General features: G+C 49.6%; 1 protein-coding gene across 1 annotated transcript in view; it reads left to right on the top strand.

Moving 5' to 3' along the window:
- nompB (intraflagellar transport protein 88-like protein nompB) overlaps nucleotides 1-24,450 on the top strand; it is a 149,402-nt gene that overhangs the window by 89,083 nt on the left and 35,869 nt on the right. Inside the window, exons 15-16 of the mRNA XM_075695041.1 lie at nucleotides 3,111-3,180; nucleotides 5,830-5,946. Of these exons, the coding sequence (XP_075551156.1) occupies nucleotides 3,111-3,180; nucleotides 5,830-5,946 (187 nt within the window). The remainder of the gene's footprint in view (nucleotides 1-3,110; nucleotides 3,181-5,829; nucleotides 5,947-24,450) is intronic.

Here is a 24,450-nt window from a genome sequence, read left to right as displayed (position 1 = left end):
TCTGCGGAGAACATTTCTAACTCAACTAATTTGGTCCTCGAGGGCGGTCAAATGATGAGTCCTTCGAAGCTGGTGGTCTAAAATCACGCCGAGAAAACAATGTCTTATCTAATTGGCTCACAAAAGGCGAGACGCACGCTCAAGTGGAGAGGGATTCGATGTGGCCGAGCCACTGCACTGAAAATCGATAACCGGATGAAGAAGGTGGTGCTGGCGTCTGTGATTGGTCCGCTTTCGCTTACCTAGCTTGCGATGGCTGGTCAAAAGTTGCTGCGGCATTCAACGGAAGCTTAAGAATGCCGCTAAAGCGGATCATCAGCAAAGAAGAGTTGGTAGAACGAGGCCGTAAACGTGCCGAAAGTGCTCGAAGACGTCACACTGCCACGCGAAAAGGTTTATTATACTCAAATAAACCCATGCTTTCCGGCAGGTGCGAGTAGGCAGTATCTGAGCGATGGGCGGCAGCAATCTTTTATTCCTTTCGGAACGGGGTAACCTGCGGCAATTCAGAAGGAACTTCAGTTTTGTTCGGCATATTAATGCATCTTTAACGCGTACACGTCACATTGATGCGGTAAGTTTTTGCGCTATTGTGACGTCGAGTGACAGACAGGTGAAGTGGGTGCAGCCCGCAAACTTTTGACCAATAGTCGAGGGCTAATGGCGAAAAGCCGTTGAATCAGAAATAAAAATTTTTCTTTTGTTCGATCAAATCATGCATGATCAGTGTGTACACCTCATATCAAATGGCGAGTTATCGCGCTTTTCGTGACGTTGCGTGACAGACAGGTGAAGTGGGGGTGGTCCAAAAAAGTTTTTGACCAATCGCGGAGGGCTGATTGCAGAATTGAAATAGAAAAGTTTGGAATAGTTTTACGTTATACGGCCCTATATTTCAGAACAAGAAAGCGACCCACTGTGGTTGTTCACTGGTTATGGTGTTGGGTTGCTAAGCATGAAGTCCAGGGATCGAATCCCGTCCACAGCGGCCGCATTTCGCTCCAGACAGCACCCATGTATGCTTAGATTTTGGCGCACTTTGAAGAACCCCAGATGGTCAAAATTCCGTAGTCTCCCACTATACGGCGTGCCTCATAATCAGATAGTGGTCTTGGCACGCAAAATGCCATAATTAAATTTAATATCAAGAAAGTAACCCTATATTAATACACCTTAGGTCAACACTGGCCACACAACTTTGATAAAGGTTGAAGCACTTCCATGTTGTCCCTATCGGAGCCACGCCACCCGGTAGTAAGCCTGTATGACAAGTGAATTGCGTCACCAACATGCGCTGATGCGTGGACGAATCTATCGCATGAGCTGAAAAAACATGATGCTATGTTACAACGGTACACTGTGTGTCAATTAATCAGAACCATCTAAATACTGAAGCTCCTTTGCAAGCAAATTTGCTTACGCGTTTGTGGGTTTTCTTAGCAATAAAATAAGCGTATGTGACCTCCCTTTGCAGTTTGTTCTTTGATCTGGACAGGGAGGCCGGCATCCACAATGCACACAATGGCTATCAAAGTGGCCACTGGTTTTACTGCGCACTACCAAGCTATGCTGTCGGGCCCTTTCATTAAAACAGCATCCCGTCTGCCCTTTGCCTACTCTTCCTCGGGACAAAGGAATATCGCAAGCGACACCCGAAGCACGCTCTGTGAAGCGTCTCGCGTGTCATTTGTTAAACGCAATGCCGCCTTTCTTTGTGCATCGTTGCGCACATTTTAGCCAACTTGCTTGCAGCGCTAAAAACCGTTCTTACCCCGAACCGACTGGCAACTTTCTTCACATCGTGCGACACACGGTAGATGGAGATCATTACATGGAATGGCCTTTCTTCAGCTCGAAGCTGCTTTTTCTTGCCATTAACTTTCAAGCTCTGTAAAACACGCTTACAGGAACTTAATGTTAGATGTGATTGGTAGCCAGAACGGCTCTGGTGACCAGCCTAGTGTACAAGGCTTTCACGTACACTATGTTGGCGTGATTTTCGTTACCGTATAAAATCGCACACTCGAATGTTACGAAAAGGACCATCATGATGCTTTGTTGTCGTTCGGCACTTGAGAAATCGTCTATAAACTTGTTTTATTTAAGAAAACGCACAAATACGTAAGCATGTGTATTTACTAGCAAAGGAGCTGCAATTTTCAGATGGTTCTGATTAATTGATACAGAGACTTCCTTCGTACCATAGCATCATTACTTTTCAGCTTACGCGATAGATTAGTCTACGCATCAGAGCATGTTGGTGACGCGATTCATTTGGCATACAGGCTTACTATGGGGCTGTGTGGCTCTGATAGGGACAACATGGAAGCGCTTTAAGTCTTTCTCAAAGTTGTGCGGCCCGTGTTGACCTAACGTGCATTCATATAGGATCGTGTTCTTGTTCTGTAGCGTACTTTGAAGTTTGCGCCCGTCCTCTGTACGTAACTTTCTTGGTCCATGTTGTTGTCGCTGCCCCGTTGTGAGCTCTAGAATGCGTTAACTAGCCCAAACAAGAGCTTTAGGCATACAAACATACTTGACTGTCGCACCAAGCCATGCAATAAAGTTCCAAGGGCCTTTAGCAGTTTGTTGCTGCCTGCCAGTGACTGCCAGTCAAGCCCAAGGAGGCTATGGCAGGCCTGATTCTTCTGGCTTTTTTAGATGCGTGCAGTATATTATTAGTATTATAATTACTGCTCTGCGATAACGCGCGTGAAAGATGATTAGACACGTAAAACATACCGACACGCGTTCGTTGCGAAGGAATGAGTTAGGTAGAAAATGGCTGCAGTTATGGCTAATTAGCTAATTAACGAGGCACTTTTAATTTCTCACAAAAGTGAAAAGACAAGCCGAACATTTCATTCTTATTTGATCACCAAGTGTTGTGTCATCATCATCATCATCAGCCTAGTTACGCCCACTGCAGGGCAAAGGCCTCTCCCATACTTCTCCAACTACCCCGGTCATGTACTAATTGTGGCCATGTTGTCCCTGCAAACGTCTTAATGTCATCCGCCCACCTAACTTTCTGCCGCCCCCTGCTACGCATCCCTTCCCTTGGAATCCAGTCCGTAACCCTTAGTGACCATCGGTTATGTACTGCGCAGCAAAACGACTTGTCTCAAGCGGACAAGTATGCGGACCAGGCCGTGCAAGCGGACAGATACAACGCAGGAGGTAGGTGTAGGCATCTAGCGCACTGTGGAAAATCGAAGGCCTTCAAAGACACGATACGAGTTGTTGCTCTGCCATCCTGAAAGCAGACAACAAACTGCAAGAGCATTCGGTGTTGTAGTGACACAGGAACGTTGAAAGCTTTAGGTAGGCAGATGTGGGGAATGACTGTGAAGTCGCCGCATCAGGTCGTGCTGCAGAGAACTGTGTTATTTTCGAATCTTCGACAAACATGTCTCCTAGAGACACAAGCGAAGCGCAGTCAGTGTGACTGCGAAATGAGACATGGATGCATCCTCGCGATCCGCTCAGTCGGCTCGGTAGCGAAGTGAGGTCATCGTTCTGCCTTCTGAATCCGGCAGTAATCTTGTGCGCATGCGCGCAAGCGCTTCTGCTCAGTGGCTACCTGTCTATTGTCTGAGCAGAGCAGACTGCAAAGGCTTAGCTAAAACTCTCCAGTGTCTTGTCACTTGCGTTATGTCCATTCATTTAACATGTACGTGCACTGAAGCTGCGCCTTCTGCCAGCGAACTTATATGCAAGTATGGCAGCAAACTTGAATTAGCGTAAGACCGTTATTTACTGCTTTAATTCGAAGCTGTTTATAGCTAGAATCTGGAAAAATATGTGTCCTAAATGTTGATAAAAAAGAAATAATCATGTGGGCCCATCTTGGTGATAGTGCAGAAGGAGCCCACGCTCAGTGGCACCTAACCCTGTAGGCTTGGGGACCTGTAACGCGCCCTTGAACTGCCTTTGTCAGACGTTGGGACTCAAAAATGTCTCTTGACATAGCCATTTCCCCAGCGACTTTATCAGTTGCCCCTTGAACTCTGCCCTAGGTAAGACCCGCGTTTCTCGCTCCGAAGAGGAAGAGCGTGCTTCCAAGGAGCGTCGGCGTGCTCAGCAGCGCGAAGGGAGGCGAAAGCGACGAGAAGCCGAATGCGCAGCGGCCCAACGTGCTGCGGCCTATGGTGCGGATCCATCGACTTCGAGCACGGATGAAGAAACATTTAGGAGTTGAAACTCCGCTGTTTTCGGCGACCAGAAAAGTTCACAAGCCCGCGGAGCAACTTAAAGCTTTAGAGCGACTTAGAGCAGCTATCATGCTGGCAGCTGAGAACGAAATTGGCACCGTTTCGGTTGGCAAGGAAACCGGTCGCGTGCGTTGCTCGCGTTCGGTCTCGCGCCTGGCACAAGTTCTACTGAAGGCGCTCACACGCGCTTCTTTAGCGCTGGCAGCCTGGACACCGATCGGCGCTCCGCTTCAACCATTTCAGCGCAGTAAAAAGCAAAAAGCATTCTTGTCGATGGCCGCTCTAATAAGATGATCTCCAGCTTCCGGTTGCATGCAGCGCTATTCTTCGACACCCACACGATGATTTTAAGTGGATCGGTCTGAGCGTTGCTGGTATTCCTCGAAGGCAAACATACCTTGAATTTTTTCAAGTATATAACGAAGCTGATTTTGCTCAAGCTCATGGGCCTCATACGCTATGTGAACGGCACTGACGATCACCGCCATTGATGTTCCCGGCTTGTATGCATTCATTTTTGATATTTTAACGCAAACATGACTGATATTTCAGGACGCATCCAGGGGAGTTCGCTTCTTTTTTTGGGATGTCAAAGATGCTGGAGACGGAAGAAAGGGGCAGGGAATAGTATCTGGACAGAGTCCAGGTTTTTTGCGCGTTGTCCAGGATTACCGCGCTTCTAAGCTTACAGTAGCATTTATCGCGTCTCATCGTGTCGCTCGAGAAGTGCTTCTCGCAGACGTAATCTCTTGATATGAGCTAACAGACACTGGCAAGAACTGTTGCTGTTTCATTTAAGCGCGTACAAATACAACGTTATGGCGTGCCCGTTGAAGCGAAAGTCCGCGTCGTCTGCTTGTCGTCTGCTTAAAGGAGATGCTTAAAGAGGTGAAAGAGGGATCAAGTGCAATGCACTAACTGTCTCTCACTAGAGGAGCGGAAGACACGGGTGCCGCCGAAGAGAGCGTTCCTGAGCTGCCCGCCCAGGCATCTGCTTTTTTTTTTTGCTGCATGACATGACGCACCAAAAGGCGCCGCCACTGCATGCGCCTCCGTCGACGCATATTTATGTGACGTTATCTGGTCGCCCGCGCGAGTCCGCGCTGACGCGAGTTTCAGCTCCTAAATATTCTTCCTCCGTGACTTTGAGGGACCGTCCCCTTACCAATGAAGAACGTTTGTGGTTGACTAAGTTGACAAGGCCGACCTAGACATGTTCGATTTACACAAGGCCGTAGTTCAGATCATGAATGAAAACGGCGCAATGGAGTACCGCGAAGAACTCGAGGTTCTTGGTGCCAGCAGGCTACGGGCCGTTGAAATGTTGTTTCAAGAGGCGGCGTGGTACCTACTCAAGCAGAACATGTCCTCAAAGATTGGAGGAGTGGTGTACATTCTCACTTAAGTACCTGCCTGCCCGCCCAACACACAAGTGAACACGTCAGTTAGAAAGACTGTTCTATTTAACATAACCACCAAAGTAAATAATTTAAAATAAAATTAAACAAAACCAACAGCTTCGCTGGTTTTCTATCTTGGCATAGTGGAAATGCTCTGAATTTTTCCACTGTTTTTAACCCCGAGTCCTTTTACAGAGACTGTTGCTCTGTTGCAGCTCTTGTGAACAAAGGCAACTGCTGCTTCGCGAATAATGACTTGGACCGAGCGGTCGAGTACTACCGAGAGGCCCTGACCACAGAGGCCAGCTGCGTCGAGGCTTTGTACAACCAAGGTGAAGTGTTGTGTATATTGCTGAATAACTTGCGCAGAAACCGCGGTTCTTTCTTTTGCGGCTGTGAAGAAGACGTACTGTAACGAAGATTCTTGTAGTGGCATAAAGGACCGAATGTGGGAATAGACATGTTGCTAACTCCTATTGAATTTACCAACTCAAAACGTGTGCACGGTGCATGAAAAAGCGAGAACGGAGAATTACATGCTGATCATGTGTGACATGTGGCAGTCTTGAGACACTGGGCGTCGTAACACTGATATAGCGGCGGCCATCACTGTGCGCTCTCTGGTGCGACGTTGTTAGCTTGACGTTGTTAACTTGCAGTACATGCACAAAGTATTCGCTTATTCGCTGAGCCTGTGTGGAGCACCATACATTGCACTAATTAGCAGGTGCTGTTCTTGCGCGATTGCGCGCGCTTAGCGCGGGCCCCACTCCGAAATGCACATCCTTGAAGTGATGGTGGTTCGAATGACAGCGGTGGCCGTTGTGGCCAAAGTTTATTTTTTCGCCGCATGTGATGGTGAAGCTAGGGATAACGAGGCTATATTAAGGTGACGATATAACGTCGATGAAGACTTTTGCCGTGGTAACCAGAACCGACGGGTGGACAAAGCAAACCTTGTTTCGAGCATTTACACTGGTGTCGTCAATATTAAAAACCTTAAACTCTACACTAACTCGGAAAAGGAAAGGCTGGAACTGTTCGTATCTAATTTCGTCTCATTAGTTGCCAATCAGTCATACTGCTGGCCTTCGTAGACAGTGGGAGATAAACTGTTGCTAGTGTTGCTGCGCACCATTGTACAGCGATGCATAGCGGATGTAATGCCTTGTTGTCAGCTAAATTAAAGAGAATAAACATTACTTTCTTTTCCAGTGATGACATTGAACGCTGTCTTTCTGCCGTGAGGCACATAATAATTTGTTAAATGCATACCTGTTCATGAACGAAAAGTAATAAATAAATAAATAAATAAATAAATAAATAAATAAATAAATAAATTGTCAGTGTACAAAATCTGCACTCTTGGTAGAGGCTTAGAAGCGTTAGTTTAACGTGTTCTTACTATACCTGAAGGCTAGCAAATGTGCTGTGACATTTTTGCCACCTTTTTCGTGTTGTACAGCGCAAGGGCACTGATTTCTAGTGGGCGAAACGCTGGGGGTACACTTCCTCGAAAAGGAATACTCGATGCCATAAAATAACAGCGTACCGTATGCTTAGCATTAGCGATGCCCGGGCATCTGGATCTTGAGAACTGCCTGCGGTGCGCGTTATTCTTATCGCCAGGGCCGCGACTAAACTATGGATCACCGACTAAGGAAACGTACAAGACCCTTCATTTTCTCATGAGTTGTATAGAGCCCGGACACACTACGCGGTCTCATGTTCTTTATGTCTGTTTCATTTGCGCTGCGATGGCTTCATTGATTATCAACCAACTTGCTCAAGAAGAAGTTATTGTGGATGTCAGTACTCCCTAACCTTGCCACTATGGCGGTCGTAGATATAGCCGGCCATTGTGGTAAACCCCGCCCACCTATCGCACCCTTTTGCAACCCAGCGCACCCCCCTGAAAGAAAGAAAAGCTGGCTACGGCACTGCAGGCAGCATCATCGAAAAGTACAACGAACCAATGCGGCCAGAAAGTTTGTTTCACACCAACGTCCTTTAATATTTTTTCCCGTAACTTGCGCGTAAGAGCGTTTCGTATTGAGCCTTTTCGCGGAACAGTTCTAGAGAAACGAGATGCCGCTTCTGGCGGTGCGTCGCACGCAGCCTCAGCGACAGCGCACGAATACGAAACTATTATCGCTTTCACCTTGCTTCTGTGCAATGAGCAGTTCGAAATGTAACTGAGTTTCCGCTAACGCATTGGACTGGATTGAATCATGTGGATTGAATACACATGCAGTAGTTGGCTGCAGAAATATTGACTGGCATATTAAAGAATAGAATGAATCTGTGTGGCTAAGTTCGCGGACTGCTGTTGCAACTGTCCGCACGTGTTACCGGCACTTCAAGATGTACGGATTTCCTCGTGGATGCAGAGATTTGCTCATCCGCCAGCGTTGGATCGCTAACCTTCAAAGAAAGTGCTTCAGCCCTGGAACGTCGGCAAGAGTGAGTCCCACTCGTTAAACAACGACAAAGGGAGTAGCGCTGCTTCGTGCCATGCTACGCTTCACGCACAGTATCTACACACATCGAACCCAACTGGCTCGGAAGCTTCCGCCCACTCTATCGCCAACCTGTCAAAAAGTGAATGGGCGAACGCTTGAATGTATGGGCGCCGTGTACGCCTAATAAATGGCGGACTGCACCGGCAGCGCACCAATGGCCGGAGCTGAATATTTCGTGACAGTCCAAAAGAGTAGGGGAGTTAGAAGGAACAATACATCTTTGCTACAAGCTATTACAATGCACAAGACAGCTACGCTTCAAGCCTTGCGCGCAGCAAGAACATATCTATCGAAACTAAGCACACCCGCGAGCGATTAGGCAGAAGATAATCAGATAGTGACCGCACCGAGGGCGTTCACTGAGTCAGAAATGTGAGAAGCCGCTACTTTCAAAATATCTGCCAAATAAAGAACGAAGAGCCAAACAAACTAATCCCAATTCAATTCAGGCGCGGAAATTCTGAATAGCTTGGAATACGTATTCAGCCCCACTTTTAGAACAAGCACCATATAAGCTGCTCGCGCCGTTCGGATATAGCTTAATCAGCTCCGAAAGCGCTTTTGTATGCTCTCTGAAGCGGTGGCCAAAGCTTTTCGTCGTCCACCCCAGTCACCGTCTACGACACCTCCCGAAAAAGAGGTTTGCTAAGCCGCAACGGCGTCATGCACACCCATTATAAACACCGAGGTAACGGAGGCAGCTGAAGCGAGCAATGGACGCGTCACCACGGGATCAAACATGGCAGCGCCCATGGGATAGTCGCGAAAAGGGTCAGTAGCGCCCGCAGTGGACGCACCGCGGCGCTGGTGCAAAGGAAGGCAGCGTTAAAGCCCCTAAATGATCTAAAAGTAACGACATCTCCTCTCTCCCCCTCCTTTGCCGGCGCTCTTTCTCGCGGCTCCTCCCGGGCGCTGACGGTGGTGGCACCTCGGCCTGGCACAGCTAGCAGGCTCTCCCAACGTTCGCCCCTTTGGCGCGCAGTGCACTGCGGTGTCAACGCTGGAGGTGGTGTGCTCAAGCGAGCTAACGGAGTGTTTTCTTCTCTAACGGCGCCTTTTGATCAGCTTCATTAGAACTTCAACGACGCCAAGATAAATTGGAACAACATACGCTTTGTATGTGGATATTTACCTTTTACTTTTTTGTAAAACGCAGGCGTGGGGTCTAGGTTCTATAAGAACCGATGGGGGTGTACTACTTCCATAATCTGTCAAAGGCGCGTTTGCTCGCACTACAAGAAGGCGTGGTAATGGATCGCGGCTTAATTCCTTGATGCTGTAATTCCGAAGGATTTGGCTTTAAAATTGCTCTTCAGTGAAGTGATCCTCAGATGAATAAGCTAAGGTTTGGTGTGGCACACCTTTCTGAGAAATGATACAAGGTACGGAAGAAAATATACGCGGTGACATTTCACAAATGTTTTCGAAAATAAGGCCTGTTGATATGTCAGCCTGCCGTGTGCGTGGCCATAACAACTTTATCAACATCGAACGGTGAAAATGGTCTGGCTCAGTGCGCGCCTCTTCGTTAGAGGTTTCTTTCACCAGCTCTACCTGCGTTAAAAATGTTTCAACCAGCTTAGATTTGCACGACATCTTTGAGCCCAATATATTTTCGGCTGTGTTTAGCGAATGTCTGCATTCTTATTTATTATGCGCGCAGATATGGCGTACTAAAAATACTGTGCCTGAAGTTACTGTGCCTAAGCACAGCAACTGCCGACTTTGGTAACAACCCCGCGAATACAAACACGAGCAGCAATGCGGGTTACATAAAAGATAGACCTGCACCGCGAGTAGCACGAACAGCGGGGGCTCAAACGACGACAACCGTCGTTTTAGTCTAGAGTTCGTCAGCAGAATCGAACTAAAAAATAAACACGTCTAGCGATGTGCGTCACTTCAGAGATAAACCTCCACAGCAAGCAGCGTGAACAGCGTGGCCGAATTAACATGTGAAGCGCAACTTTCGTGCCTGAGCCCAGCAACGGTTTCAACTACAGCGAAACGAGTGCGCCAAACAATGTGTGCGACATCATAATAAAGCCTGCCGAACCAGAAGCGCGAACGGCAAGGCTCAGACAACGTGAAGCTCGGCTTCCGTAGTAGCGAGTGAACGTTTCCAACTACAACCATACCGAACGTTAATTAGTGCAAGGAAAGGCTGCAGGCGCTCGCGCTTCTCGCTAAATCTTTCGAAAACATGCGAGTGACTTCTGATGAACGGCCACTAACCTCACAGAGGCGCAAGTCACGCGCATTTTCAAAGTTTGCCCGGGCCGATCCTGTGCAGCGAAATCTTTCGGTGAGCCGCGTTGCTTGTTCCGGACGGAATAGTCTTTTCCCCACGCCTCCTCGGTTGTTGCACCCATAAGCACAACACAGGCTAGGCATCGCCGCAATACGTAAACAGCGCCAGCGCTAGCGAAATGCTCTCCGCCAAAACTCCGCCGGCAGAAACGAACCAAAGTGCGATTTGGATAACCGGGAATGGCGCCCGCGTCTACTACGGGCCAAAAAAGCGCGTGCTATTACGTGACCACGGCGCTTCGACCAATAGGAAGGTCGACTCTCCGGAGGCGCGGCAGGCGAAAGAGAAAGCGGCAAAGTTCAGAGAAAGTCGCTGCATTGAAGTTTTAACGCGAAATCTTTACTGGCCGCGAACTTGTGATTTCGCCGCGGTGGTGCTCCGAAGAGGCACATGACGTCACCAACGCGCGCCTCGCCGCGAATATTTCTCTCTATCTCGTTCCCTAGTCACTACTGCGCATGCGCCACTAGTAGCACCGAGCCCTAGGTGTTCCGCCGCTGCGCAGCGCTGCGCCTTTCCGCCGCGCTGCTTGGTAAGACGTCACACCGCGTTCCTCATCATTGCGCTCGCCTCCGCTCGCTTCGCCAGAGAGAGAGAGAAAAAACTAATTTTTACGCCAGCGTCCGGCGCTCAACCCTGGTCGGTCAGCTACCATTCCTCACCCAACACGTCTCTGACGTGCTGGATAAGCACCGGCAGGAGAATGTTAGTTGCATGGGGTGGTAGAGTGAGCCAGTCCGTCCATGACCGTGGCTTGATGTTAGTGGGAATATTAGAGAGGGCTGACTGCAGTTTGGGTTGAGTGTGAGGGCAATGCCATAGACAATGCTCAAGGGACGGATATTCTGTGCAGTTGGGGCATTTCGGTGGCCCAGGTAGGCCTTGAATATAGTGACGGAAAAGAGGAGTCACTGTCGAGTTTGTTTGAAGTCTTCGGAGAATAGCGCTGTCTTCTCGCGAGAGGTTAGAAGGGGGAGTAATAAAGGCGACGGCATTGGCGCGAAGTTGCTTTAAAAGTGATGTGCGCTCCTTGTACAAAGTATTTCTGTGTTCCCTTGGGTTAAATTCGGATGGCCATAGGCACGGGGGACCCGGAAAACTAACTACGCGGGTGAGCTCATGAGCTCGGGAGTTCCCCCCCCCCCCCATGCCTTGGTGCCCAGGTATCCACTGCAAGGTAACACAGAGCGAAGGGTGTGCATCCAAGTGACATTGAAGTAGGCTGTGTATATGCTCAGGTAGCAAGTTGTCGCGAAACATGCGGCATGCATCTTGGCTATCGGTGCGAATTAAGATGCGTTGGGTAGGATGATGAGGCCGGGTGACTGCTTCGAGAATAGCAAGAGCCTCTGCGTCGGATGGGTCGGGGACTCCTATGTGTGCGTTTACATGCTCGTAATCAGGGCCGACTACTGCAGTTAGACATCTACCCTCCGAGTGACTAGCGTCCGTATAATACGTAGTGTCTGGTAGTGGGTTTTCCCTATTTATTCGTTTGACTAACTGGGAGCGGCGAGCTTTGTGTTTGTGCGGCTGCATATGTTGTGGTATGGGTAGGACCGTGAATCTTGGTAGTGAGTCCCATGGTGGTGAATATAACGGTGGAAAAGGCGGTAGGGCACCTGTCTGGTATCCTTGATGTTCGAGCAGTTTGCGCCCTTGTGGGGATGTTTGAAGCCTTTGAATTTGCGCTTGTCTGCAAATTGTAATGCGTTCATCAAGTGTGTTGAAAAGCCCAGTGGCGGCCACAAGGTCGTTTGCGGCGAATCGGGGTACTCCTAAAGCTAATCTCGTATATTTGCGGAGCGCCGTTTCTAATTTGGAGTGCTGGGTCTTAGTGAGAGATTGATATAGAAGTTGGTAGAGCACACGGGAGTAGACAAGCGCTTCAATAATCCTTCGAAGTTCTTGCTCCTTTAGTCCTCTGTGTTTACGTGTTACTCTAGATAACATGTGGTATATCTGGTTTAGTTGTCGGATCGTTTTTTCCAACCATACTTCAGCTCTACCGTCATCCTGAAGGATGAAGCCCAGTATTTTGATGCTAGATCGGCGCGGTATTTCAGTGTGTTCGATATGGAGACTGATGCTTTGGCGCTGCTCTTCCGCGCGGCGGCCTATTTGATTAGTTACTGCTATGTACTCAGATTTTGTTGGAGAACACTTAAGCCCAATACCATTAACGTATTCGTGAATGGTATCTAAGCCTGACTGGATGGTGTGCTCCTGTTCACCTAGGGACCCCTTGCAACACCATATAGTAATATCGTCTGCATAAATATTGTGTTCGAGTAGTGCGATGGAAGAGAGCCGGGCAGGCAGATCGAGCAAAGCAATATTGAAGAGAGTGGGTGATAGGATTGAGCCTTGAGGGACTCCTGTACTCAGAGGGTATGGCGCTGACAGCTCTCCATTGATTTGAATTTGTATAGAGCGACCGGTAAGAAAATATTTAATATAATTGTAGAGGCGGGCGCCGGTTCGTAAGGTCAAGAGGTTCTTAAGGATAGCGGAGTGTTTCACGTGGTCGAACGCCTTGTGTATATCTACACCTGCGATTACTCTGGTTTGTACGAGACTGTGATTTTGATACACATCTTCCGAGATACGAAGCATGGTATCCTGAGTGCTAACATGTGATCTAAAGCCTGTCATTGTGTAAGGAAAAGCACTGCTGTTTTCTAAGTGCCAGTTGAGACGGTTAAGGGCCATGCGTTCCATCAGTTTGCTCACACGACGTTAAAGATATAGGACGTAGGTTTGTGATACAGTTGGCCGGTTTGCCGGGTTTCGGGATTGGTATTATTATTGCCGTTTTCCATTCCTCTGGAAGGATTCCGGATTCCCAAATATTGTTGATGTATTTTAAAAGCTGTTCTAACTGAGAAGAGGGTAAGTTACGAAGTGTACTATAAGTAATCCCATCTTTGCCAGGCGTTGTGTTTCGTTTCAGCGAAGAGAGAGCCGTATGTAGCTCAGCTAAAGTAAACAGGCTGTTTATGCCTGCTGTACTCTCTTCGAGTGACTCAGTTGGGTAATCCGGAAGTTGTTCTGCATTTTGGTCCAAAGGATAGAACGTCTGACGAATTTCATCAGTTATTTCTTCGCGTGTCTGGCCAGAGCTCATCATTATCTTGTCCATGGTGTGTCGTGGTTTTCCTTGGCCCAAAAGTGATCTTAAGATATTCCACACTCTCGCAGTATGCAGGCGGCCGTTGAGCTTGTCACATGTTTCTAACCAGTTCTCGGTGCAAAGTTTTTGCGCGTATTCTTGTGCTTCTACTGTTATTTGCTCAATAAGTTTGCGAAGGCCATGATTCTGTTTATGTTTCTTCCAGTTCTGTACTATCCTGTGTCTTTTATCCCATAAGTTAAGCAGATGAGAGTCTATGTGTGGGTTTTCAGCAGTACGCACAACCATTTTGGTGTACTTTTTCCTCGTCTCGCTAATATTCTTCACCCATGAATGTAGGTCCGGCTGTTCGTCGGCCCTGTCTAGGTCTGATCGGAATCGGTGCCAGTCAGTAAGTTGTGTACTAGAAGCTGCGTTAGCAAGGCGAGCCTTAGAGCGAGGAATGCTTAGAGTAACTTCAATGATGTAATGGTCACTTCCAAGACTTTCGTGAAGATTCGCCAAGTTACATACCCGATTCCGCGGTACCAGCTTAAGTCCGGGTTAGAGTCACGTTCGACACTGTTTCCTTGGCGCGTGGGCTCGGTTGTGTCATTAAGAAACGTATACTTGTTATCTTGCATTTTTCTTTTCGAGGCGCTGCCCTGCTTTAGTTGTGCGCTGGTAGCCCCATGATATGTTAGGTGTATTGAAATCCCCAGCTATAATGATGTCTTTGTCCTTATGTAGCTTTGTGTACGTGTCCAACCATTTCAGAGAAGAAAGACATTCGAGCCTTGGGACCCAGTATGCATTGATAATTAGAACGTCACGGCTGCCGAAGCGGCATTGGACAGTAACGTGCTCCTGAGTCGAATTGTTTATGGAATCAGTATCGATTTGTATAGCTGGAATATGTTTGGCCACGTATGTTACAGTGGTAATGGGAACGGTCACACCCTGTGGAGCTCTTTTGTCTCGTTTATAATACTTCCTTGGGTAAAGTGTTCATATCCCGGTAATGATATAAGTCCGCAAGCTTCTTGAATTAAAATGATATCTGGTTTCTGCGCTTCTCGGCAGATGAATTGTTGTAAGAGAGCCTTCTTCCTTCAAAGGCTCCTGCAATTCCATTGCCATATTACTAAAGGTCGATTAGGGCCTGCCATATTACAGATTTGCCGAGCCGGAGGGCTCATCGACCTTGGACTGCGTGGATGTGTGTGCACGCGCGAATATTTGCGCGTTCGCTACTAGCTGTTGAACGACGACATCAGTGCGTGCAATTTCTTGTTTTAGATATTGCATTTCAGCCTGGATCGTGCGAATCACTGCAACCTCATTCGCGAGGCTGTCTACTTTAGCCGTTAAAACCTGGACCGCTCGTTCAAGGCGCTGCATGCTTGTTTGGTCCGGCATGTGCGATAGTGTTGTAGATGGTGTCATAGGGCGCTGAAGAGCTTGAGAGTACGAGTAATGAAGGACTGGAGTCGGTAAAATAGAACGGGTTGACTGTGAAGTCTTAGGTGAGGATTGTGAGGATTGTGAGGAATTAGTAGGTAGGTTTGGACGGACTGGCTCACCGTTATCAGATTCTGGCTGACTCTTGTCATTTCTGGGACGTTTCGGCTCCGGAGTGGTAGATCGCTTGGCGGCCTTAGACGGCGGGCTTCCATTTGGAGAGTTTTTTGTGATGGTTTGGTTGGCACTGCGACTTCGGCTGTGGTTGCGGCCGCGACTGCGGCTGCGACTGCGGTTGCGGCTGCGGCTGCGACTGCGACTCCGTCTGCGACTGCGACTCCGGCTGCGACTCGTCTGGCGAAGCACGGAAAACCGGTTGGAAGTAGCGATGGAGGTCTCTGGGGTCTTGTCACTTATAGTGACTCTTGTGTCCTGTTGACGGGGACGGTGTGTCCGCTGTGGCAATTCAGGGAAATCTGATGTATACTGGAAGGGCTTCGTGTTGCGTATCCGTCGGTGACGGTGCTTGGATGCCCGCGAACGCGCCGCGCGGTCCGCTTCTTTTCTTGCTGGGCAGTCTTTCGAAGTCGGCGAATGTTCACCGCCGCAATTATGGCAGTAGGGGAAGCACTCATGGGAGGGTATGCTTTGCGCACTGGGAAATCTTCTACTGCATTGATGGCACATGCAATACGTCGAACGATTTGGGCAGACGTCGGTGGCGTGACCGAGCGTGAAGCAGTGCGAGCACAGCGAACTTCTGTGTCGAAATGGGTAGAGGCGCTGGACAACGCGATTAATAAGGGCAAATCTGGGTAAACGTGGGCCTTCTACCGTCACCATCACGGTGTTGGACGTGCCTATTCGGCGGATGGTCAGGAGTTTCGCTTGTTCTACTTCCACAATACTCTGCAGCTCTCCGTCGGAGACCGAGGTGGGTATTCCATGTATGACGCCGCGTGCGTTCATAGGATCAGCGCCCACGTAGGTGTTTGTCTCGTAAGCTGCATCGTTGATAGTGATGCTCTTTAGTTCCGCGAGCTTGTCGGCAGCAGATCGACGATAGGTGTCAACGGCCACCAGGTTTTGTGTGGTGCGGATTTTGAAGTATGTGTCGCTGCGTTCCACTGTGTTGAGTCCTGCCGCCGAGCGGATAGCGTTGCCGAGGGTACCGACGTCGATTGCAGCAAGGTTCAGGCATGCCGTGAATTTAACAATCACAGTGGTGGCTTGTTGCTAGCGCGGCGTTGTCCCTACGGTGCGCCAGTGGCCGAGTGTCGAAGCGGACGCCGCTGCTTGCTCGATTTCCATGCTTCAGAAGCCCACGAACGCGCGTGGCGTCGGTGGTGTCGAGGTGGCGTCCAGCCAAGGACTAGGCTTAGTGGCCGGCGGCCGGCTAAGCCGGCAAAGTTCTTCCATTAATTGCGGAGAAACGATGAAAAGTTCGTCTCACCGGGAGGTGGGTACCTTGAGACGTCTTCCTAGCACAAGTTTGGAGTCCTATCGAAGAAGGTTCCGTTGATAGGGTGAAAACTTCGAGAAGCAGATGTGGATCCATGCTGCCTCGGCGAGCGCGTCTCGGCGTTCCCCTGCACCGCGAGAATACTTTCTTGGGTATTTATGTGTCCTAGTAGAACCCTCGGAGTGTTAAGCCAGCGCCACCACTCAAATACCTTGGTGGCGGACGTGGAACGTCCTCTTTTGCCTCAGGCGTCAGGAGAACGTGATCTTTTTTGGGTAAAGGCAACTGGTTAATAAACCCACACATGCTACCTAAAGGCATCAATGTTGCCGGATTCAAGACCCTCGTTATGTAATAAACGAGAAGAGAGGGAGTTGACCAAGGGGCCCGATTCTTATTAGTCATATCATAAGAAGCCAACACTGGCACCAAGGACAGCATAGGGGAAATATACATGTGCTTAAGAAATGAAATGAAGAAACGATAAATTAATGGAAATTAAAGTGGATGAAAAAGCAAATTGCCGCAGGTGGGAACCGAACCCACAACCTTCGCATTTATAGTGCGAAGGTTGTGGGTTTGGTAATAGTGAACATAGAAACAGCTGACCGAAACATATTGTGCGAGGGAAGGGGGCACGCAATTAGCACAACGCTGCCATAAATAATTTAAGCACAGACGCATCGTTCGCTATATACCGTACACGTTACGAAAACTTCCTGTTGCATGCTAACTCTGCAAGCATAGTCAAATACATGAGGGAGAAGTGCCTTTCTAGGTGAAAGATTTGATCGTGCAGCTCGACCATCTGGCTATGGTGGCTAGAAGGGAGAGGTGACGCCAACGGCGGATGGAAGCCGCTCCTCCATTTCAAGCCGGGCGTAGGTGGCGCTGTTGGCCGTAATGCGATGCATGGTACGCGCCGCTGGCTTTGAGCATACGCAAGGACGCCTGCCGTGCACGCAACGCGTCGGTCTTTCAGTGATGTTGCAAGCAACGGTTTAGCTCATTAAACGCTAGTCGAACGTGACTACGGCTGACAGAATGCAATTTTAAGCCGTGGTGGTGCAGTGGTTAGGGCGCCCGATTGGTGTGCCCAAGGGTGAGGGATGGCATCCCGGCCGCGGCGGCCACTTTTCGATGGAGGCGAAAAACAAGGCGCCCGTTTGCTGTGGGATGTTAGTACACGTCAAAGAACCCCAGGTGGTCGAAATTTCCAGAGTCCTTCATGCCTCCACTACGGCATCTCTCATAGCCTGAGTCACTTTGGCACGTGAAACTCCACAAACAAAACCATTAAAATCGAGTGGTTGCCTCTGCAATACATCTGCTGCGTAACACATCGGCGTATCTAAAGCGTTATTCGCGAATCCTTTCAGTTTCAGGAATTGAAGGGTTCGAATGAGTCCCGTGTGGTCAAGATGGTACATGACGACAGTAGGAGACACCAAAAGAATTAGCATGGAAATATGTTTCGGGTCCGTGCGATTGCATTTTTTTAAATAAGGTTGTTTGTTGCCTCAGGGCATAAATGAATATGTAAAAAGGAAAATAAAAGGGGTATTAAATGAGAGAAAAAAAGGTTGGCTGTTCCTTGGCCGGTGTCTTCCACTCCTTAAGTTTCAGTAATATGAAGCGTCAGCTTACTCCTACAAAATGTAAATGGGGTTCAGAACAGGTAATACAAAGCATAGCAAAAATTTATTGCACATCGTAGTAATAGCAAAGCACTGGACATCATACATTCAGGGTAATTCAAAATACAAGATACCACATATACACATGCTTCTGTGTAACTTGAAAAAAAAACATTAAACATTGAACACCCGCTAAGAAATGGGGAGGCAAGGATATCATTTTTCACTAAATAAAGAATTAAGACGTTCGACCTTGAAGAAATATGTAACTTAGAGCACCCTCCCTGCTGCCTCGACGACACATAGCCGGACGTGCAGCCAGGGGCGAAGCAGTGACGCTGCCTCGCGTTTTTTGCGTTGCAAGTCATCTGTTCGGCGAAGTCCGGCACTCACATTAACATGTCAGCAGCGAAACACACATTGCCATAAACGAGAGAACACTTTGGCAGCCGCGAAGAAACAGGAACGCTGTCGCGCCGGCCAGACACCGCGGGAAGCTGCACACGCGCGCAACCGCGTGACTGCATCGCCAAGCTGACCGCAGCGCCACCGCGGCCTTTGCGGCAGCGCATGAACGAGAGGATCGCGCTTTCTCGGCGGATATGCCGGCGCTGGCGTCACCTCTCCCTTCTAGCCACCATAATCTGGCGTTGCAGATTGAAACCCGATGATGATGATTTATTGGTGTTTTGAAACAGGGCAGCGACAAATAGTAACCAATCCTGCTTTATTTAATCAGGTATGCTACACGTTTCTCATTCTAGCATTTTTATATTCATATCCTTAATCCTTTTTTGTCTTCCTCAAGACTTACCTACCTTGTACTGCTACTTATGCCTGTAACGGATCCGGCCGTATCAGTCTCTTCCCTGCTTTTTTCCCACCAATACTCTATACATCTCTTGCATAATCGCGACATCTGACCGGCGGATGCTTCCGTCCACTTTAAATCTGAGCGCTTCTGGAAGCAGTAGTTACCTACGGGTCTGAGGGGGGGAATCTCTTCGCATTCTATTAGGAAGCGCTCAGTGGTCTCCGGATATTTGCTGCAACATACACATGCCTCATCAGCCCCTTCTACTTACGCCAGTGCCTCTTGTGCCACCTGCTGTCCCTACATGAAACTTCCAGAGAAGTTTCACGAAACTTACCCGAAATTTTTGCGATCAGAAGGAAAGTATACAATGACCGTGCTATAACCATAGAGAAGTAATCAAAATTCTATTATGTCCCGTAAAAAGTTTTCATACGCATGCCCAAGCAGCAGGCTTGCAGATGAAGGTACGCTAAGGCCGCGTCGCTTCCAACGCTGCTTCACGGTCTGCCTCGGACCGAACTTTGCTTGGGCGTGACGCAGCGTTCCATACAGCGTAGACATAGCGCTCGAACCAGAGAGAAAGATTGGTTGTGGAGACCAAGAGAGTTGTTTTCTGCCGCTGTTTAGCGATTCCTCTCCTTGGCGTTGTCTTTAGGGACCGCGTAAACTTGTTCTATCTCGGGATTTCAGGACTGTGCCAAAAGGGAAGGAAGCCATAAAGAAGAAAGAGAGAAGGTCGTCGCCGTTACAAGACCCGTGGCTGGCAGCGACAAGTAGGCGTGGTATTTAGAGCTTATTCAGCAGGCTGCTTGTCCCCTGGGGTCCTGACGAGGGAAGACAATTGTTACCACTCTGAGTCCGCGAGAACGCACAGGCTTCGAAACGACTTTGAGAAGCGCTTTCCGTAGTGTAGGCGTGTAGAAGCTGGTCATTCGAGGGTTTCCGCCGTTCATTCCGTGCTGCTTATTCCCACTGAACTTTATTGCATGTACGCTAAACGATGTACGAACACAATCATACTAGAAAGTCGTATAGTCACGGTGCTACGAGCAGAATGACCGATGAAGACGACGATCATCAATGGGACGAAGAATTGAATTCTGGTGTTTGACGTGCCAAAACCACGACATGATTATGAGGCACGCCGTAGTCGGGGACTCCGGATTAATTTCGACCAACAGGGGAGGGGATCTTTACCGTGCCCCCAATGCACGGGACCACGGGTGTTCTTGCGTTTCGCCCCCATCGATATGCGCTACTCGCGGAGTGGATTTCAATCCACGACCTCGTGCTTGGCAGCGCAACACCAGAGCCGCTAAGCCACCACGGCGGCGGCTGCGAAGATGGCGCGGTGTTGCTGAGCTAGACCATCCGCAATACTACTACGCAGAACTACTACGTCAAATTCTTGCCTTTGCTTCGTGTTGTCGACAAATTCGACTTCGCCCTGCCATCTGCTAGCCGCCTGGTTAGCTCAGATCGTAGAGCGGCTGCCCCGGAAAGGCGGTGGTCCCGGGTTCCAGACCCGGACAAGGACGAATTTTTCTTCAACTATGAGGCTTATCTTTTGAGGAACCCGTATGAGTTTCCTTTGTAGCAATTGCTACGAACGGGCGGATGTCTGATTTTCCCTTTATTCAGTAAAATCTGTCGCAGATGAGACGGAATGACGGTTAGGAGCTCGGGCCCGTCGGGGTGCATGTTGCGGCGATACAGGATGCCATTTTGTAGTTCGAACATGTGAAGGGATGGGTCAGACGGATCAGAGAGCAGGCGTTCGATAATGGGGCGTAACGACTCATCGCGTCGTTGTTTAGCGCCAATGTCTTGCAAGGCAGAGAGCGAAATAACGCAGAACGGTGCGACATCCACTAAACCGTCCGGTACATCGACGGGATGACGAGACAGGCAGTCGGCGTCCTGATGTAGACGACCCGACTTGTAGACCACAGTGTATGTGTATTCCTGTAGCCGTAGGGCCCAGCGACCGAGGCGTCCGGTGGGATCCTTGAGGGAGGAAAGCCAACAAAGGGCGTGGTGGTCGGTTGTAACTGTAAACGGTCTACCATATATGTAGGGTCGGAACTTGCCTACCGCCCAAATGAGGGCGAGACACTCGCGCTCAGTAATCGAGTAATTGCGCTCTGCGGGAGCGAGGAGGCGGCTGGCGTAGGCGATGACGCAGTCGTGCCCACATTGGCGTTCAGCTAAAACTGCGCCGATGCCGTAGCCACTGGCGTCAGTGCGGATTACTATCGGAGCGGAGGCGTCAAAATGGGCAAGAACAGGGGGTGTGGTGAGCAGCGCGATGAGCTGCGAGAAAGCAGACGCCTGTTCAGTGCCTCAACAGAAAGGAACGTCTTTCTTCAGGAGGTCAGTCAGGGGACGGGCAACATGGGCGAAATTTTCCACAAACCTGCGGAAGTACGAGCAAAGGCCAATAAAGCTGCGAACATCTTTGGCACAAGTTGGTACGAGGAAATTCTGCACAGCATGAACTTTAGCGGGGTCGGGGCGAATGCCTGACGAATCGACGAGGTGTCCGAGCATGGTTATTTGGCTGTGACCGTAGTGGCACTTGGACGTGTTGAGCTGTAAGCCAGCGGTGCGAAAAACAGAAAGAACAGGTGAAAGTCTTTCAAGATGCGTCGCAAAAGTTGAAGAGAATACGATGACGTCATCCAAGTAGCACAAACAGATGGACCATTTCAAACCACGTAAGAGCATGTCCATCATCCGTTCAATGGTCGCCGGGGCATTGCACAAGCCAAAAGGCATTACCCGGAACTGATATACGCCGTCTGGTGTGACGAATGCGGTCTTTTCACGGTCCATTTCATCCAGGGCAATTTGCCAATATCCAGAGCGAATGTCTATGGATGAAAAATAAGTGGCACCGTGGAGACAATCCAGAGCATCGTCAATGCGGGAAAGTGGATACACATCTTTCTTGTTGATCGCCTTTAGATGACGATAGTCAACGCAGAATCGCCAGCTGTTATCCTTCTTTTTGACGAGAACAACAGGCGACGCCCACGGGCTGGAAGAGTGTTCAATAATCCCTTTGGCAAGCATCTTGTCAACCTCGTTCTGGATAACTTGTCGCTCAGAAGGTGACACCCGGTATGGGCGTCGGCGAACAGGTGCTGCTTTGCCGGTATTTATACGATGCTTGATGACCGTAGTTTGACACAAAGGGCGATCGTTCAGGTCGAAAATGTCGGAGTAGGACTCGAGGAGGCAACGGAGTTCTGCGGCTTGTTGGGTTGAGAGGTCTGGTGCAGTCATCTTTGTAAAGTCGTCGGTCGGGGCTGATGTAGAAGGCGCAGAATGAGCATTGGTCGAAGACGGCGAAACAGATAGAGCGGAAATGTGGCACTCGTGCGTCGGTGACAACGTGGCTAGAGACATGCCTCGAGGAAGTACTTGTGGGCACTGTCCGTAATTTAGGATGGGAAGACATGTCTGATTGTCCGCAACAGAAACGATGGTGTGCGGGGAGGAGACATTGTGAGAAAGCAGGACTGAAGTCGCGGGAGTAAGGACATAGTCTCCGTCAGATACAGGTGGGCAGGCTAAGACAGAGATGCAGGTTGCTGCAAGAGGTGGCAGGCGTGTAAAATCCGCGGAACAAAGCTGAGTTGGAGCTTGAGCAGGAAGGTCAACGGGGACATGTAGTGGTAGGTCAAGTTCAGTCAACAGTCAACAGTCAATCAGAGCAGAATGGGCCGCCAAAAAGTCGAGTCCGGGGATAACATTGTGAGGGCAACGTTCGAGCACACTAAACGAAACGGACGTTTGGCGACCGGCGACACTGGCACGAGCAGTACACCTCCCAAGTACAGCCGGAGTTCCACCGTCGGCGACCTGGAGCAGTCGAGTCGGAGCAGGAGTCAGTACTTTCTTCAAGCGCGTTCGAAGCTCCGCACTCATGATGGAAATTTGGGTTCCAGTGTCGATGAGTGCTGTAACGGGCAAACCATCCACGTCCACGTCCAGAAGGTTCCGATTAGTAGGCAGGGTCAACAGAGGAATTTCAGGCCGGGGTTCTAGAGCAGCATTACCTCCAGGAGCTGCCCCAGTTAGTTTCCCGTCGGAGAGCGGCGACGGTAAACTGGGGATGGAGAGCGACGCAGCTGGGGCGAACGGCAGCGGTGACTATGTGATGATGGCGAGCGGCTGGTCGCGGTGACTCGAGCATTGTCAGAAGCGTCTTCAACCTCGGTGGAGAGTGATGGCGGGCAAGGATTCAGTGGGGAGCGGCGGTAGGCAGGAAAGCTTGGTCGAGAGTGGGATGGCCAGGAACTTCGACAGTGGCGAGTGATGTGGCCCACACGTCCACAGTAAAAGCAGATGGGTCTATCGTCATGTGTGCGCCATTCGGCCGGGTTGCGATAGCTCGGATATGGACCGTATTGGCTCCGGTGAACAGGGGCAGAGGCAGCAGACGAAGCAAAGTCAGGACGGCTCTCGGAGCAGACGGACGGAAGGCCCACATTGGCAAGTTCTTGGCGAATTGCCGACTGAATGAGAGACACAAGCGGCGGGGAATCGTCAAAGCACTGCGTCACTGGCGTGGCAGGAGACGCTGCTTCGATTTCTCGCCGAACGATACGTACGACATTCTAGCAGGAGGTGGGCTCACGCGGTGGACAAACGTCTTCGCACGTCGATGAAGCTGCGGTATTAGGTAGACGCGTAAACTGTTGAATTATGCGGCGACTCTTCGCGTCTTCAAAGCGGCGACATTCGTAAATGATTTCATTGACCGTTGTTACATTCTTGTGAACAATCAGGTTCACAAGAATGCCTTTTAAAACGTGGCTGACCTTGTCTGCCTCTGCCATATTATTATCTACTTTGCGGCAAAGGGCGAGGACGTCCTGGATATACGCCACGTAAGATTCAGTGGACGTCTGTACACGGGTCCCAAGGTCCTTCTTTGCAGCATGTTGGCGGCCAATGGGCTTGCCGAACAAATCTCTAAGCTTCTGCTTGCACTGGCCCCAACTCGTAATCTTTTCTTCGCGTGTTTCGAGCCAGACCCGTATCGTTTTCTTAAGGTAGAATATTATATTGGGCCAGCATAAGCGTGTTATCCCACCTGTTGTGTGCGCTGACCCGTTCGTAATTCTGCAACTAGTCATCGACTTCAACGTTGTCAATCCCGGAAAACATGCCAAGGTCGCGAGGCTGGGCCAGGATGACCGTCGGTGCCGACGACGGGGCCGTCGTTGAACCCTCTCCTTCGGTTGACATGGCGGCCAGGTTACGTCCGCTGCGGAGCTCCGTCTTGCGCAAGTAATTACCCCGCGCCTCCACCAAAGATGTTACGGGAAGGAAGAAGCGTGCGTCTATTTACAGATGACTTTTAATGGCTGAGCCAGCAAGCGTAGAGCAGCGATAATGCTACAGACTTCTTCGTCGTCTCCAGGGCCACCGTCATCGTCCTCCTTTTCCCACATTACCGACTGTGTCAATATATACACAGCGGATATCACAATTCCGTCTTTC

This window comes from Dermacentor variabilis, chromosome 6 (genome assembly GCF_050947875.1).
Source record: "Dermacentor variabilis isolate Ectoservices chromosome 6, ASM5094787v1, whole genome shotgun sequence".
NCBI classification, from domain to species: Eukaryota; Metazoa; Arthropoda; class Arachnida; order Ixodida; family Ixodidae; genus Dermacentor; species Dermacentor variabilis.
This window is presented reverse-complemented; position numbering and strand designations above follow the sequence as displayed.